The 16,751-nt window shown below is 41.9% G+C and overlaps 1 protein-coding gene across 1 annotated transcript in view; it reads right to left on the bottom strand.

The window, feature by feature from the left end:
• Nucleotides 1-16,751, bottom strand: part of EEPD1 (endonuclease/exonuclease/phosphatase family domain containing 1) — a 91,768-nt gene that overhangs the window by 33,872 nt on the left and 41,145 nt on the right. Inside the window, exon 2 of the mRNA XM_045007311.1 lies at nucleotides 7,744-7,795. Within this exon, the coding sequence (XP_044863246.1) occupies nucleotides 7,744-7,795 (52 nt within the window). The remainder of the gene's footprint in view (nucleotides 1-7,743; nucleotides 7,796-16,751) is intronic.

Genomic DNA, 16,751 nt, shown 5'->3' on the forward strand with positions numbered 1-16,751 from the left:
GAAGTATGGCACCATTCAGAAATGCCTTCAGCACTCTCCAGCACTTTGGATTTACACTTCTCTCCTGCACTGGCTCACTGCTCTTGCATTTTACTTCTATAAGAAGTGTTTAAGTATTAAACTCAGGAAATTGTCTGCAGCCTTGTCACAGGCCATTTTGATAATGTAGATCATAATGTCTTATGTTCTTGTTCCCAGGCCTAAACTGACAATGAGAAAGTAAGATGAGAAAGTACAGATGCTTAAGGGTCAGATTATAATTTCTTTACTCACACTGAATAGCATTTTACTCCAGGAGAGAAAATGATTCAAGTATAAATTCAATACGCGTGTAGAGGCTTTGGGTCTTTTATAGCACAGTTACATAGTCTCGTCTGGAATTGTTATGTAACTTTAAAAAGTTTAAGTATGTATAAGAATTTTTGCTAAATTTTAGTAGTATTCTAAAAGATACATTCTCCCTTTGACATGTGGAAAATGCACTATCTGAGGTCACCTTGACTCCTATGGGAGAAAAAATCCCACCTCAGATCCTCGACACAAAATAGCAGCACATTTTATCTAGCAAACATTTCTTCAATACCTTTTAACTGTGGTATAAAGGGCAATGGTTATTCATGTGCTAGTATAAATAAATAATACTTCTCAATTACATAGTGCCCTCCAGCTAATGAGCTAAACACTTTTCAGCAACACTAAGTGATTATGCCTTAATATCCTGGTGAAATAGGCTCATTAAATATTATTCTCCCTACATTACAGAATGGGAAGCAAACAGAGAGGTAAAATGATCTGTTAAAGGTTACACTGTAAGTCAGTGCCAGAGTCAGAACTAGCGTCCCAGGTCTTTTAGCACCTCCTCCTATTTTCAAACCACTAGGCAATGCTGCCTCCCTGCATCACTATAGAGAGCATAAATATGTGAAAACAGATTAACAAAAAAGCCAAGTTTTAAGCATAGTCAATATTTACAATTTCTTAACTAACCCAGGGCTCAACCCTTGATTTGTGTTAATTAAATACTATTATTTATCAGTTACAGAGTTTGGGGACAAATGCATCAGTCCTGTGGCCCTTATTAGTCAGGACTCCCATTAACAGTTCAGAAAAATATGCACATGAAGATGCCATACTGGACTAAATTCAGTCCTAGTCTAAGCAGGGGCACCTCCTGCTGAAATCAATAACATTTACGTCCATGAGGGAAAAAACTGTTGTTAAAACACTGAACCGGACTCAGGAGACCTGGATTCAATTCCTGACCCAGCCAGACTTCTAGGGTGACCTTTTGCAAGTCATTTAATCTCTGTGCATCTCCATTCCTCATCTATAAAATTAGGATAATAATTCTTCCCTACCCCTTTTGGATGCTTTAAGGATAAATTCATTAATAATTGTGAGGTGGCCAGATACTATCATAATGAGGGCAGCAGACAGATTATACAAGGTTCTGTTTGTCCCACCATATATATGCACACACGCACATAAACATGCATACACAGACTCGTACATATTGGAGTATTCATGTACACAAGAACTGACATGCCTGTACTTAAACATGCAAATAGGAAACATGAGCTGTATTTCAAACACTGAACAACCCTTTACTGCTTAACAGTCCTTTCACACACACACAAAAAATCTGCTTTGCTCTGAAAGGGATTTAGAAAGCACAGTGATTACAATGTGTTTAATCATGATTAAACACTGATCTGTCTCAATCTACTCAAAAGTAGACCAAACAAAAAACAAAAAAGCCCTCACCCCCAGCTGACATTCTAATAACTCAACAGAGGTTGTCAAAGTACGTGCAGATAATGTCAGGAGAAAATACTGTATTGCATCAAGAACACTGAAAATAGTTTCTTGTTAAACATGTCTGCCTATCAGTACGCTTTGCAGACCACAGAACACTACTGCAGAGACAGCACTGCACAACTCAGCGTTTTAAAAATATGTTAGAAGTGCCTGAAATCCCCTGCAAACTGCAATAATAATTGTACAGCTAGAAAGGGGAATGCAACAGAGTTGCCTCTTTTCTCCCATCCTCTGGATCTTTCCCTGGAACGCCAGGCAATGCTAATATGCAGCACCCGATACTTAAAGGCATTTCTATCAAGCAAACAGAATGTAGTATCAGTTGCTATGCGGTTGACATTAGTGTTATGGTAAATAAACCAGCCTGCTCAACACCACACCCACTGTATTTCACTGACTCCTCTGTGGGTCTGTATCAGGATTCTGCATCAACAGGAATGGTCACACCTACTGGGAGGATCCAAAATATCGATCCCAACGTCTACTGTTTCACACTGGCAAAGAAGTGGGCATAAAAGATGTGTGCCCCACTTTTCAACCTGGTTCCACTTAAATTTGGATCACATCACAATACAAACGGAAGTGCACAAAGATGACCCAAACTACTCTGCTCACTGCGGAGTAGGGTGAAAATAGAATAATGAACATATATCCTATGAATTACTTGGATTTTGGGATTGTCATCAATGCAGATAAATGCTACATGTTTTAAAACAAGATCATAGAATCATAGAATCATAGAATTCAAGATCAGAAGGGACCATTATGATCATCTAGTCTGACCTCCTGCAAGATGCAGGCCACATTAGCCGATCTACCCACTCTTTTAGCAAGCGACCCCTGCCCCATGCTTCGGAGGAAGGCGAAAAACCTCCAGGGACACTGCCAATCTGCCCTGGAGGAAAATTCCTTCCCGACCCCAAATATGGCGGTCAGCTGAACCCCGAGCATGCGGGCAAGACTCTCCAGCCATACCCTCTGAAAGAGGTTAAGAATATCATATCATTGACCCAATTTGACCCAATTAAGTACCAGTTTGGCACTTAATTGACCTATTGACTAAGCCCGTTATCCTATTATACCATCTCCTCCATAAACTTATCTAGCTTAATCTTAAAGTCATGGAGGTCCTTATGTTCTTTTTATGGGAAAAGGAACAGCCCTATCTCTGAAACAGCCCCATCTCCTTCATATGATTTGGGGAGGAGGGGGGGAGACAGGGCTGCCTGGAGGAAAAGGACCTACCAGATTAATCTCTCTATCATTTAGCTTTCCACGTACATCCCCACACAAAATGTCAGAGTAGAAAGGATGCTGACATTTAGAGAACAGGCACATACCTCTGCTTAACCCAGCTATCAAGTCCACTGGATATTAACTCTAGTAAGAACTCCACTGTACATGAACCCAGTTCTCACTCCAGCCTGGGTAAGCCCCTCAAGAACATCACTCATTCCAGGCTAGACAATTCATTTCTAAGCCATCCATACATTCCAGTTGACCTTACACTTTCAAAAGACTTCTGAACAGACCACACTATCTTAAGATGTAAAACGCCTAACAGTTGACAAGAAACTGGCAACCCTGACATATCTGCAGTGTAAATACCAGAGTCCTTTCTCACACAATCCAGTGTATCAGCAGATAGGCAAGCTTACTAATACACAATTAGGAAAGGAATGCCCTACAATATGTATAGTATTCTACACTACAGGCTTACAAAATCTCAGTGAAAAATGGGATCAAGGCCCCAACATCATTAACATCTCAGAGCCAACTGGGAAAATATTTGGCAAAATATCAACATGGAACTGGAAATAATCTTAATAAGGATAAAATAAAAGGATCAAAATTGATATTACTGAACTCCAGAGAGGCTTTTTAAGGAGATTTTAAAAAACAAAACAAAACACATAGCAATCACCAGTGATGATGACAACCACATGCCAATGTCATCTAATTTAAATGCTGAAGTCCACTGAAATTAATGGGAGTCCCATTGACTTCAGTTGGCTTTAGATCAGTCCCATAACATACACATGCCCTAAATTATGTTCTTTTGGGGGGAAAATAAATTTAAAAACTATGCAAGGGCCTCTGTATGGCCTTGGAACTACCATACAATCCACATAACTGTGTCTGCTTCAGGATTTGACTAGTCCAGTCAACCGCAAAAAGTGGATCTGCATTGCAGTGAGTGTGGTAAAACATGTCTTACTGGGAAAATGGAGCTCTGAAGCATTTTTAACACAGAGAGTATACCAGCATTTCATTGTTAACACATAGAGGGCCAGAGTGCCAGCTGGTGTATGAAGCTGGGCTAATTTACACCAATTGAGGATCTGGCCCAGATTTTTTTTTTTTTTTTTTACTAGTGGCATCTTTGTTTTTGGAGGGGTAGGTTAGTCTTTTCACCATCATGAGAATGTGTGTGTGACGTTTGTTTGCTTTATAAACAGAGGTAGAAAAGTTCCAGGGAGGTTTCTTCCTGCATGTTCTGTTGGCTTCAAAGCACCAATGAGCACAGCCCAGTAATTTTGGCGTATTTGCTGTGAACAGCAAAATGCTCATGGGTTTGAACATAAAAAGAGGAGCTGGGCTGGAATGTCACCTGGCTGGCTGTGCAGTTCAATCTTCTGACTACCTAAACAGATTTCTTCTTAAACCATAAGGAGCAGATTTCCCTTAAGGGGATATTTTTTCTCCCTATATTTATTTAACGTGAACTGGCCAAGAGTTACTCATCTTTAATTAGGGACTGTATACAATTACTGTTGTAATATTTAAAATTTAGATAAGGTAGCTAGTACACACCCCCACACCATGCCTAAGCGGTGGTGATATCCATGTGATACACTGGAGAGCTATGTGATACCTTGGATTTATCACATACCTTTAAACAGCTCACATGTGCTCTGCCAGTTAACCAGTCTCCTCCAGGGTTTCATTCAAAGTTCAAATCCTCTAAGCACTTTTGCCAATCATGAGCAATGCAACCATCAACAATTCATTTTGTTAAAACCTTTCTACCACACCCAATCATCTCATGATTTCCCCATATGTGCCTGTATATGACAAAAGATAGAAGCGCTTTTCAAAACAAAGGACTGTGAGTTCTACAGTTTATACTGCCAAATAAGCAGCACTGTTGTGACAGATGAGGTTAAGCTGAGGCCGAATAAGGGAGAAACAGACAGATTTGGAGGTTTAAGATATGACAAAATGTTTCTTATAGCTAGAACTTACTAAGGATCCAGTAAAGCACTTAAGCACATGCTTAACTTTAAGCATGTGAATTCTACTTGAATCAATGAGACTACTTACGTGCTTAAAGTTAGACATGAGCCAAAGTGTTCTGATGGACTGGGGCCAAAAGGAAAACAAATGGGCTTGCCTTAAGAGTCTCTCTCTGTCTGGATTTGAGTTGTAGTAGGGGCTCACTGGGGGAAATTCTTGGTTAAGGACTCGCTCTTCTTATATGACACAATGACAGGGCAATGTTCCATTGAAAACAACAATTCTTCTACTGATTTCAATAGGAGCAGGCTATGGCCCATATTTCTCCTAGAGTCCAATTTTATAATTCTCACTCACATTCAGTATCATTTACTTGTGTCAACAGTCCCATTGAAGTCAAGTGAAAAAACTGCTACCAAGTGTGAGTAAGGGTTGCAATACTTAGCCAACTTGCTCTAGCTAAATCCAGACAATTTCACCTCCTGGCTGGGTTCCCAAGTAATCCTTAAAATTCAAGCAGACCCTTGTGGCAGATTTTTTGGCTTAAAAGGGCATTGTCAGGCCAAATTTGGCCAGTTTCTAAAATTAAACTGCTACAAACCCTCAGAACAGTGTAAATGTTTCCATTATTATTATTTAATTCTAATAACAGGTTTGTTTGTTTTTAATAAAAAACAAATATTTCTTCACACTGTACGAAGCCCCATATGTTGCAGCACTGTTCTAGTCTATGAGTACCTGAAAGTAAAACTGACCAATCTATTTATTGTCCAAGCTGGGAAAAATGCAAAAAGTAAATGAACATAAGTAAAGATGAGATTAAAAAAAAACAAACCCAACTTTTGCTCTTGAAAAATCAAAATATAAAGGTAAATAATTTAAATATACAGTTAGATCTTTATCTTGCTCTTTTTCTTGTGTTTAAAGGAGTGCGTGTCAAAACCAGACATACTGAGTCAGGCTATCACAGGCTGTTTTGATTCTACCACCATCAAGGAGATGCTATGTTCATAGCTTGAGAAACTGCTAACTCCTACCCCCGTTCTGTGAGTCAAGGCAGTGCTGTCAGCCCCTCACTTTCATGAGCATCTCCCCAAAATCCAGATAAAACTTTTTAAAAAGACACAAAACCCTGTTAATAGTTATTGCCTAATCAGTTGTTTTCCCATATCTAGGCCTTGATTCTGCAAAGACCTATGCACATCTTTAACTTTACACACTTCCATGAGACTTTGCCTTCAATGGGATTACTCCACCATGTGCAAACTTAAGCATGTGCACAGGTCTCTGTCGGACTGAGGGGGAGCTCTTTCTTCTTCTCCTCCTCCTCCACAGATGTTCACATAAAACCTTTGTAAGTATACTATATCTCACCCTTCTTTTAAAAATCAACACAGGATTCTGTATGAAGAAATGAAAAATTAGGCTTCTGAAGTTAAAGAAAATATATTAGTGAATACCCAGTAAGATGACGTGACAAAGGCCAGAAAACGTATTAAAGGAAAAACACTTTTGTTCTTAAACTCAGCTAGCTTAAAAAAAACCATCCAAGCACCTTTAGATACAAGAAATCTAAGGTGTATAGATTAGTAAAAGATATTTAGTATTTTGTTTTATTTCTACAACACTATAGGATTATATAGCGATTTAAAAGACAACATGAGTTGCATATTCCACAGAGGAACTCTAAGTAGATAGCACAGAGATCACTATTCTAGTGACGTGTGCTTAAAAAAAAAAACATTAAAAAGAGAAGGATGGGGAGTGCAAAATGTTCCTGTACGTATATAACACAACACTGTTATTTTCCAGGGGGATAAATTGGCCTTTTTAATTCTTTAAGCCTGGCATAGTATCAAAGCAGATATAAAATAGTCACAGAGCTCTATTTAGAAACATCATTTTTCTTATGTTGAGCTTTTATGAAGAGCTTCCTGCAAAGCTACAAACAATGGTCTCTTCGGCAGTCACACTACACTGAGGTCACCCTTTCTTGCAAGGTCTTGTTTAAGGAGGCATTTTGCCAAAAGGTAAACAGAGGTCTGCCAAAGACATGTGGAATTAAAAGTCCACTGACCCTCAAAGAGGGACCCTAGTAGATCCACCACCAGAAACAACAACAACAGCAACAAAAACATCATATGCTTGTTTGTTATATATATAATGGGTGGGTGGGTGTATAAAAAGAAAGAAGGATCAGATATTTGATGCCCTTAACCAAAAATCTTGCTCTTAGTCTACTGAAGCCAATGAAATGACTCCCATTGACTTAAAGAGGTGTGGTTAAGGCCCTTTGTGAAACTCACCCTGTGCAAAAACATAGCTCAAGACACAGACACAACTTGTGCTGGCCCTCTGCACGCAATACCAAGGGTTGTTCCTGTTGTTCAGGACTGAGGTAGTTCTCTACACACATTCGTTCTATATCTCCTAGTATTTCTAGAATATTGATCCTAGGAAATGAATGCAGGGCAGGCTATAGCAGCTGCAAATTGAGTGGACAACAAATAGGATGTCTGGAACAAATGTTGTCCCTCTGACTCTATGTATTGTGAAGCTGAAAAGAAGTCCGACTTGTTTATGTTTTATGCTCTTTGATTTCACATGAAGTTTGGAAACCCTGCTGACATTAAAAGATTTGAGCTTGAATACATTTTATTGTTGTTGTATAAAAGGTTAAAAAAATACCTTTTCCAAAGCATCTCTATCGAACAGCTCCTGCACGGCCAAGAGCTTGATGCTGTAAGAGAGAAACACAAAAAATAAATAATTTAATGGCAAACATTTCCAAAGCACTAGTTATACTAGGATTGAAATCTTGCTCTTATTTTTTTTTTCTTTCAGAAGGTTTCAAATGCCTGTTGAATGATGCAGCATGCAGGAGTCTTACAATAAATCATGGGACAGGCACTGTTACGTGCTTTGCTTGATCTGATATAGCTGTTCCACATAGACTTTTTGGTTCCTAAATTAGTAAGCATATTCAAATACGCTGTATAAGAGTAGTCACACTGATCATCCCTTTTGCACAGTTTAAAACAACACAAAGATCTTTTGAAAACAAATACTGAAGAAGTATTTAACATAACGGTCATTTTTCTATCCAAACGTTTACATCTCTGCAGTTGCTCTTTAACCAGTTTTGTTCTTCGATATCGACAATTTACCAATTTCCATGGTATCCATCACTGGATATTTGGGACACTATACAAAAGTTACAATATTTAAGACAGAACTGGACTCAAGGCATTGGGTGGGGGGGAGACAAGTTACACACACACACCTGCCTAAAGAAAACTGCCCGGAAAGAAGTACACCGGACACTCGCTAGAACATGTGTCTATATAGCATGAATTCGCATATAACACGGTCGTGGCCATGGATCCCAAATGTAATTACTTTAATTGCAATTAATTTTAACGCAGTCCCCGCTATAATGCAGTCCCCGCGTTAACGCAGTGCCATGCATGGATCCCCAATATGATTTACCTCTTTTCTATTCAAAGCCTTATTCCTTCACCATTACATAAAACTCTTCTTTATTTAACCTATCACTGATGGCCCATAAAGGGCTACATCTTGCTCACCCTATGCCAATTACTTCAATGGGACTGTATGTAAGACAAGCAGTATTTGCCCTATAAGACAAATAAAAGATGCGAAGTCATCACTAGCTGAAGGCATGCACTGAGGTCCCATATCTACACTGGCATCATCATCATCTTAATCAGGATGGAATACATTATATGGAAATTACCCCACTATCCGTTTGCTGCAGTCAGTGGTCAAACCATATGCCTTTTTAGTACAAATTCCTATCCCATTCTAATTCCTATTGTATGTTTACTGACTTTTTTTTTTTCATTCTGAGCCTGATATGCACAAAATCCAGGGGATTAACTCAAGGTTCACGGGAAAAACACTCTCATTTTTCATCCAGATAATTAAGCAAAGACTATGGTCAAGCTCTAACGTAAATGGGCATCAACTTCAAAGGAGCTATGCTGATTTACACCACAAGAGGATTGGGCCCTGTTTGATCTTTCATGAGAGAAGAGATTATAAACTAAACAAGCGCCTTTTAGCTCAGTTTACCACAATTCCCCTTAAACTGGTTCTGAACACAGTTGGCCGGTTAGTGGAAGGTAAAGCTACGTTAAACATTAAAAAACCCACTATACGTGATGCTAGGAGGAAGCTAGTTTAGGGCCAGATCCCATGTGGTACTGAGCAATCATCCTCATCTCCAGTGGGAGCAGGGAGCCCTTAGTCTGTATGTATTTCAGTTTTGTAGTCTTGACTGTGGTTTTGAAAATAATTTAGCACGATTTGGACTCATCCACAATGATCAGGCAAATTAGCTCAACATCAGTCTAGCAGGAAACGGGGCTGAAAGAGTGTGTTAAAATCCAGGTCTTTCTGTATTTCCCCACCCCAATCCCCTGCCCTAGGTCAGAAGCCCCTCCCCCACCCAAGCTCCCTCCCGCACCCCAAAGCCCACACCCCAGTCAGAGCCCGCACTCAACCCGGAGCCCCCTCTGGCACCCCAACCCCCAGCTCCACCCCAGAGCCCAGACCCCAGTCAGAGCCTGCACCCCAACCCCCTGCCCCAACCCGGAGCCCCCTCCCGCACGCCAAACCCCTCAGCCCCATCCCGCACCCCCTCTATCACCCCGACCTCCCTGTCCCAGCCCTGAGTCCCTCCTGCACCCCAAACCCATCATTCCTGGCCCCACCCAAGCCCACCCCCACAGCCAGAGCCTATACCCCCTCCAACACCCCAGCCCCCTGTCCCAGCCCAGAGCCCTCTTCTGCAACCTGAACCCCTACTCCAGAGCCCACACCCCCAGCCAGAGCCTCCACCCCCTCCAACATCCCAACACCCTGTCCCAGCCTGGAGCCCGCTGCTGCAACCTGAACCCCTCATTTCTGGCCCTATCCTAAGCCTGGTGAAAATAAGCGAGTGAGTGAAGGGTGGGGAAGAGCAAGTGATAGAGGGAGGGGGAATGGAGTGAGTGGGGGCGGGGCCTCGAAGAAGGGGCAGAGCAGGGGCAGTGCCTCAGGGAAGGGTCAGGGGAAGGGTGTTCGGTTTTGTACAATTACAAAGTTGGCAAGCCTAATGTCGGGGCATTATCCTACCTGTAGAGAAGTAGAAATCTTGGCCACTCCATGGCCTGTCTATACTAGAGAATTTAGGAACAAATCCCATGCATAGTACCCTCAGTTCAGCTGCATTTCTAATCAAACTGATAGGCGCTCTGGTGCAGATAAGGCTCTATGGTTTCCGGTGTCTTTACAAGTGAAAAAATTAGTGTAACAGTGAGGAATCAGGTATCGTTTCCCCCTCCTTTTTTTTGCAAACTTCAAGTCCAAAAACCCATTTTATACCAAACTCACCTCCGAAGGAACCCTAAATACTGTTTTATATACATTACTTATAAAGAATGCTGGCCATTTTACATTTTGGACTCAATTCAAACTTGTTTGGGTAGCAGGTGCAAACTTTGCACCCACTGTACCAGCAGGGTCATTGGAGAAGTCAAAATCATTGTTTGCACTTTTTCCTGCTCATGGGGTTTTACCAGTAGACATCAGGTATAACATACAGTCAAGGCTTTACCAGTAGACATCGGGTATAACATACAGTCAAGGCTCCATGGACTGAAGGCTAGCCAGAGTATGCAATAAATCAGTAGCTTCAGACACGCCACCTAGCAAAAATGTGTGTCTACTTAGGGATTGCAATAATTGACTGCAGGTCTTCTGGCAGAACAAGAACATTCTCCACCAGCAGCATTTTGCATTATGCTGATATTGCCACTCCAGTTACCATGATTTCTTTCCAGTCTTAGAGCCAGCCACTTAACAGATTGTCCATGTGACCCTGAGGAAGCTCCACTTTTCACCAGTATACCCATGTATTTGTATCGCAGCAGGGAATGCTGCTCACAGCCACTGCTGAAATGACTCACTGATTCTGGAGAGCCACAACAGTATATTTAAGGCTTAAAAACTGATTTACTTCTGAGGCCATGCTAGGAACTGATGCATAAGTCTGCCAGAGGAAGCCATTTGCAGTGTACAGCCAAAAGTTTTATTGTCCTACAAACCCCTGGAACTATGCTGCATACTCTTGACTGGCATCTTATTTATTAACTATGTGTATGTATATCTCCAGATATAAAGCACTCCTGTAACAGAAGCTGGCATGACACAAGGTTAAATCAAGCCCTTTTCACTACATTTCCATGCCTTCCACTAAGAATAGTCATGTTCTCAACCAGTGGTTCTCAAACTTTTGTACTGGTGACCCCCTTCACACAGCAAGCCTCTGAGTGCGACCCCCCCAATTAATTAAAAACGCTTTTTTATATATTTAACACCATTATAAATGCTGGAAACAAAGCAGAGTTTGGGGTGGACGCTGACAGCTCGCAACCCCTGAGGTAATAACCTCACGACCCCCTGAGGGGTCCCGATCCCCAGTTTGAGAACCCCTGTTCTAAACCCTAAATATACCTGCCTTCACTTTCTTGTATTTCAAGCTTTCATACCTCTCCAAATTTCATAATGACCAGGTATAGTGAAGTATAAAACAGTTTCAGGCAATGCTTTTTAGGTCTGCCAGGTCTATTGCTATCAGTACAAAGAGGGCTAGTGTCCTGATAAAGACAGTTCAGACACTAATATGCTTCCACCAAAGGAGTATATCAGAGAAAATGTATAGCTCTAATGCACTGCTGCTGTAAGAGTAGGAGGAATGTAGATATCTACTATAATTTACTGAGTATGCTGTACAATAACATTCTACTAGAGAGAGGTACTTAAGGAAAAGGCAATGCTGAAATTAGAGAACCTTTCAATCTACTTATCGGAAAGCTCATAGCTGAGCAAATAAGCATTGAGCAAAGAATGCATTTCAATAAAAAATGCTTTTAAACCAGTGCAGACCCACTGCCTCTTGTTTTTCTTATTTTCTGTCCCTAATGCTATTTATTTATTTAATTTTTAAAATGTGCTTGTGAATTCCAAGGTTGTGAAAGAAGTTGGTACTGACACCCTGGTTCTTTATTTATTCACAGAACAAGTACAGCACTGGCAATGGCAGTACAACCCTCCCCACCCGGCACCATGAATACATCTTAATATTGGAGAAGCCACCTCTCTGGACAGGCAATGTGAACTCCGTCTCCACTGAACTCTTGGCCTCTCAGAGGTGACTGTCACCCAGGGCAATAATTAGATAGTGATTTTTTTCCAGTGATGTGCATCCACTGGGTGATGGATTGAGAGCCATCAACTTTTATCTAGGCCACTAGGCAGTTGTCATAGTACAGTTATAACTGTGTCACTATATATATCTGGGCTGGATTTGAATTCCATGCTTAGTGGCTAGTTAAAGGTTCCCTATCCAGTTACCCACCCACCCCGCACCATTGAGTGACGAATCACTAATATTCTAAGCTTGCACAGGATGAACGTGAGAGAGTTCATATGGAGGAATTCCTTTACATAAGTTTGTTGGTGCCACTAGACCTGAGTAAACCAAAGTTGTGACTGCAGGCCTGAGTGAACCAGAGGTCTTCCATGCTGTGAACTTTAACCAGCCTAAGATGCTAACAGACTGCAAGCAAAATGTGTAACTGTCAGCAATTTCAGCTTGCAGATGCAGGGGAGGAGGGGGAGAGAGGGGGGAGGAAAATCTGTATGCGTTTGTTCTGTCAAGGCCACAGATAAGCTTGTGGATGAGACCTTTTCTAACACGCTGAAATGTAATGCCTAATGTAGCTGCTGCTGGGAAGGGAGGGGTGAGGGGGAAAACCGAACAAAAGGCTTACACAAACAAGGGGGGTATAAATGCTGGGATCCCGCCTGCGCGCGGGTGTGCAGGATTTGAGAATGCTTTTCTCCCTGGCACCTTTCTTTGGGCTCAAATAAACCTGGTTTTTGCTTCTCCACCCTGGTGTGATAATTAGTGCGACGCACACCGGGCAACGAACCGCTGTTGCTCCGCCTCGGGCTCTTTGAGCCGGCAACAGTTTTGGCGTCCCTGGGTGGGCTCGAGGCAAAATTGTGCCTTGCCCGGACTCCTCCAATGGCCGGTGGACGATGGTCACAGCCGATGCCCAGCGCGCACCGGTGCCTTTACCGGGGGCCTCGGCAGAGACGCGTCAGGCTGACCTTGGAGGACACAACGGTGCAACGCACTCAGATAGTGGAGAAGCTGTTGCAGGCGACGGTGAGGAACCGGTCCTGTGGATAAGGTAGGAACAGTCCAGTGCTGTTAACCTTTTGTTTGCCTGTTAAGACCTGGGGACGCCCAGTGTCTTCCCATAGGTATGGGGCAGGAACAGAGTACAGGCAGGGTATGGTGTACACCCTTAGAATGCATTCTGATGAATTGGAGAGTGTTTGAATCAGATCCATTGACTAAAAGCAAACTGAAAAGGTTTTGTACAGTAGACTGGCCTCGGTATCAGCTAGAGAGCCAGGAAAGGTGGCCACCAGAAGGATCACTTAATTACAACATGATCCTTCAATTATTTCTGTTTTGTCAGCGAATGGGTAGCTTCTGAAGCTGTTTGTATGTAGAGCTCTTGTAAAAAATCCCTCATCATATGCCCCAGAGCTGCACTGGGAGGAGAACTGTCCGTGGGAATGTCTGTCTCTGCTGGGCTCATGCCATCTGAACTTACTGACTGTGCAGCAAGATAAAATGCATCGTGGTAATAGGAAACAATGGCCTTGGTGTGTGTGTGTGTGTGTGTATACCAGTGTGAGTGTTCATTACTGGAAGACGCCCAGACTGCCCTGTGAAGCGATTGCTAATGATCAGGAGTAGTCTAACGCAAGCCCGGTAACTAGTGGATCTTTAGGAGATCCGACCCACGGTGGGCTGACTCAGCCTGGCATCGTCCGGCGAGGAAGCTGCCTGGGTCTAGGAATGTGTGAACCCATCTTCCCTCCCCCCCTTCCTTTCCGTGTGGGCTACTGACAGTCTGATCATCTCACTGGATGCAATCAGAGTATGCGGCGCTGTGTCTCCCAGAGACTAGCCGACGCTCTTTGCTGAAAGGAGGTGTAGGAGAGTCAGTCATCCTCGTTAATCTCTCCTGTGTGAGTGTCCTGTAGGGAGAGATCCTTAGTTTATGAGCCGCTAGCGGACAGGGCACCCTCTCTGTGTGTGTAAGTGGAAAATGGGTAAAGGACAGTCTAAAAATTCTACCTCACCCCCTAAGGGTACCCCAGCATAGTACATGTACATACATTATGGTCCTAAAACCTGCAGGTATTTAGAGAATTGGAATCTTCACATGCGTGAAAATCCATCTAAACAGTGCCCATTAGAAGGTATCTTCAATCTAGATAAGATCATATATCTCAGAGGAGCTTTTAATCACAAAGAAAAGCCTCTGACACGGTGTGAGCAATTTGTCTAGGAACGGGTTAATTTGAAATTCAGCTTGTCCCAGAGATGAAAAGTTGCTTTATGTTCAAGGTCAAGAACCAGCACAGACTATGCTAAGTAAAACTGCTTTCAGCTCCAGCTGGTTGTGGAAAATAGAGACAGAGGCAAACCAAAGGCAGTACAAGTTACAGAACTGAGATTGCATTTGCAAAGCTTAACGGTTCAGTGAGATCCAACAGTGTGCTTCTGCAACCCTGTAGCTGGTATGGCTCGGTGACACTGGAAAAGCCACAGGCAGCTGACCTGAACTGGAATCTCTGAAAGAGACGCCGCAGGAGAGTCCAGGGTGTAAAAGAACAGCCATCCCAAGAGTGGAAGCATGTTGGAAATTCTGGACAAGCTGTATACAGGATAATCTCCCGTCCACCTATTTCCCTTCTTTGACCATTATACACAGACGTGGCCAGTCTGGATATGTGTAAGTATTAAAGTGGCTTAAGGCTTGGGGCATTCATATTTTTCCTGAGTGATGTGGGAGTGTTCCCAATACTCTCCATTGTTGTTTTATTATTTTTAATGAAGCTTTAAAATTTAATTATATGCAGTGTCAGTTTGATCACCTGACATGAGGAATATTTGGTAACAGAAATTTGTCACAGTTTGGTGAGCAATAGAGAATGGGGGAGCCCTGCAGAATTTACACCATCTATCTGTTTTACCCTTGTTATTTTATGTTTGCTTTGTTTGGTATTGTTGGTATTATATAATAAGGATTGTATGGTTAAAGGTGAGCCTTAATAGAATAAGGAAACACTATCTGGTTTTGGTGCACTATCTGGTTCTGGTTCTATTCTGTTTAACCGGTTACTGTTGTTTTTCTGCTCTGTTCATTTGGGCGTTGGGTGTGTGGGCGGAACTGAACTTCTCGTTCGTAATTCCTCAGGGTGGAAGCCATGTGTGCGATGAAGCTCTGAGGTTGTATTGAGATCTTTCTGTCCCGCCCCCCCTGTAACGGACAATGTAATAGAAGTGGAAAAATCTGGCTTAGACTGTAATTTTCTCTGCTCTCTGTGTAATCTTCTTTTCTGTTTAAGTGTCAGTAGACAAATGGGTGGGTCTCTGGGTAGACCCCCTTTAGGAGTTTGGATTGTGTGTTAAGTAAATGGCCTTTACCCAATGGCCATGTATTTTTGCCCAGGTGGCAAGCCTTACTAGGGAGGACTCGAGTAGTTTTGGGAGTAAAATGTTTTAGGGAAAAGACCAAAAGGGTGGGGGCTAGTTGTGAAGCCCACCCTCCTAGCTAAACTGGTAGTGGAATAAGTTTGTGTCCAGGATAGGAACGGTTCAGCGAGAAAAGCAGGATCGGGCCCAGGCAGGCAGGCAACAGAGAGATAGGAAAACAGGTTGGAAACTTTTGAGGGTGTAGTGACAACAAGGAGTAAGTGAGTATAAGCATGGAAATTTCAAATACTCAGGCGGATATTTGAAATGGTGATTTGAATTGGTAAGTGGCTGCTGAAGGAAAAAGCAAGTGATTTAAGGGGAGAGCAAGTGATTTTTAAGGGAAAGTGAAAAGTTAACTCTTTAGTTGCTGGAGGGAACAGCAGTTGAACTTTGTAAAAATGCTAAAGAGAAAAGTTTTTGGTGTCTTTGAAATGTTTGTAAATAAATTCAGGCAATGAAAATATGGGGTAATTCTCCTGTTTTGCCTAAAATTAACAAGAGTATTTGTATATTTTAAGTAATGATTGACTGCCCAGAAGGGGTAGACTTTTGTTTTGTCTTTCAGATAATCAAAGAAAACTAATGCCAGCTGAACAGCATTCAACATATCATGCATTTACTGACAGAGTAACAATTATGTTTTGTGTTCTATGTTCTGTCTTGTGGTGTTTGTCTCGTGGCCAGAATTGTTGTGTTTAATATTTTTATGGGATGGTCTAATTTAAAATCAAGTGGCAGTGTTAAATTGAAATGCAGATACTTGTTTTGTTTTACTTAGAATACAAAGTGTTTGGATATATTAGAAAAATGTGATATACTAAAGTCTAATACATTTTCTTGAGTAAGAGAAAGAAACTTTATTAGCCAAATTTTTTAATTTAGAATGGTTATTAAAATTTGCATACTAACAGTCTTTAAAAGCAAGGACATGGAAAGTTAACCCACTCCCCATATTGTACATGGGATCCTTCTGGCTACCTCAGACTTCTAGCCAGAGGGCTGGGGATGGTGGAAAGCTAGTGGACTAGAGGTTATATTAAGTGAACTCATCAAAGTGGGTGTG

The sequence above is a fragment of the Mauremys mutica genome, chromosome 2 (assembly GCF_020497125.1).
Source record: "Mauremys mutica isolate MM-2020 ecotype Southern chromosome 2, ASM2049712v1, whole genome shotgun sequence".
NCBI lineage: Eukaryota > Metazoa > Chordata > Testudines > Geoemydidae > Mauremys > Mauremys mutica.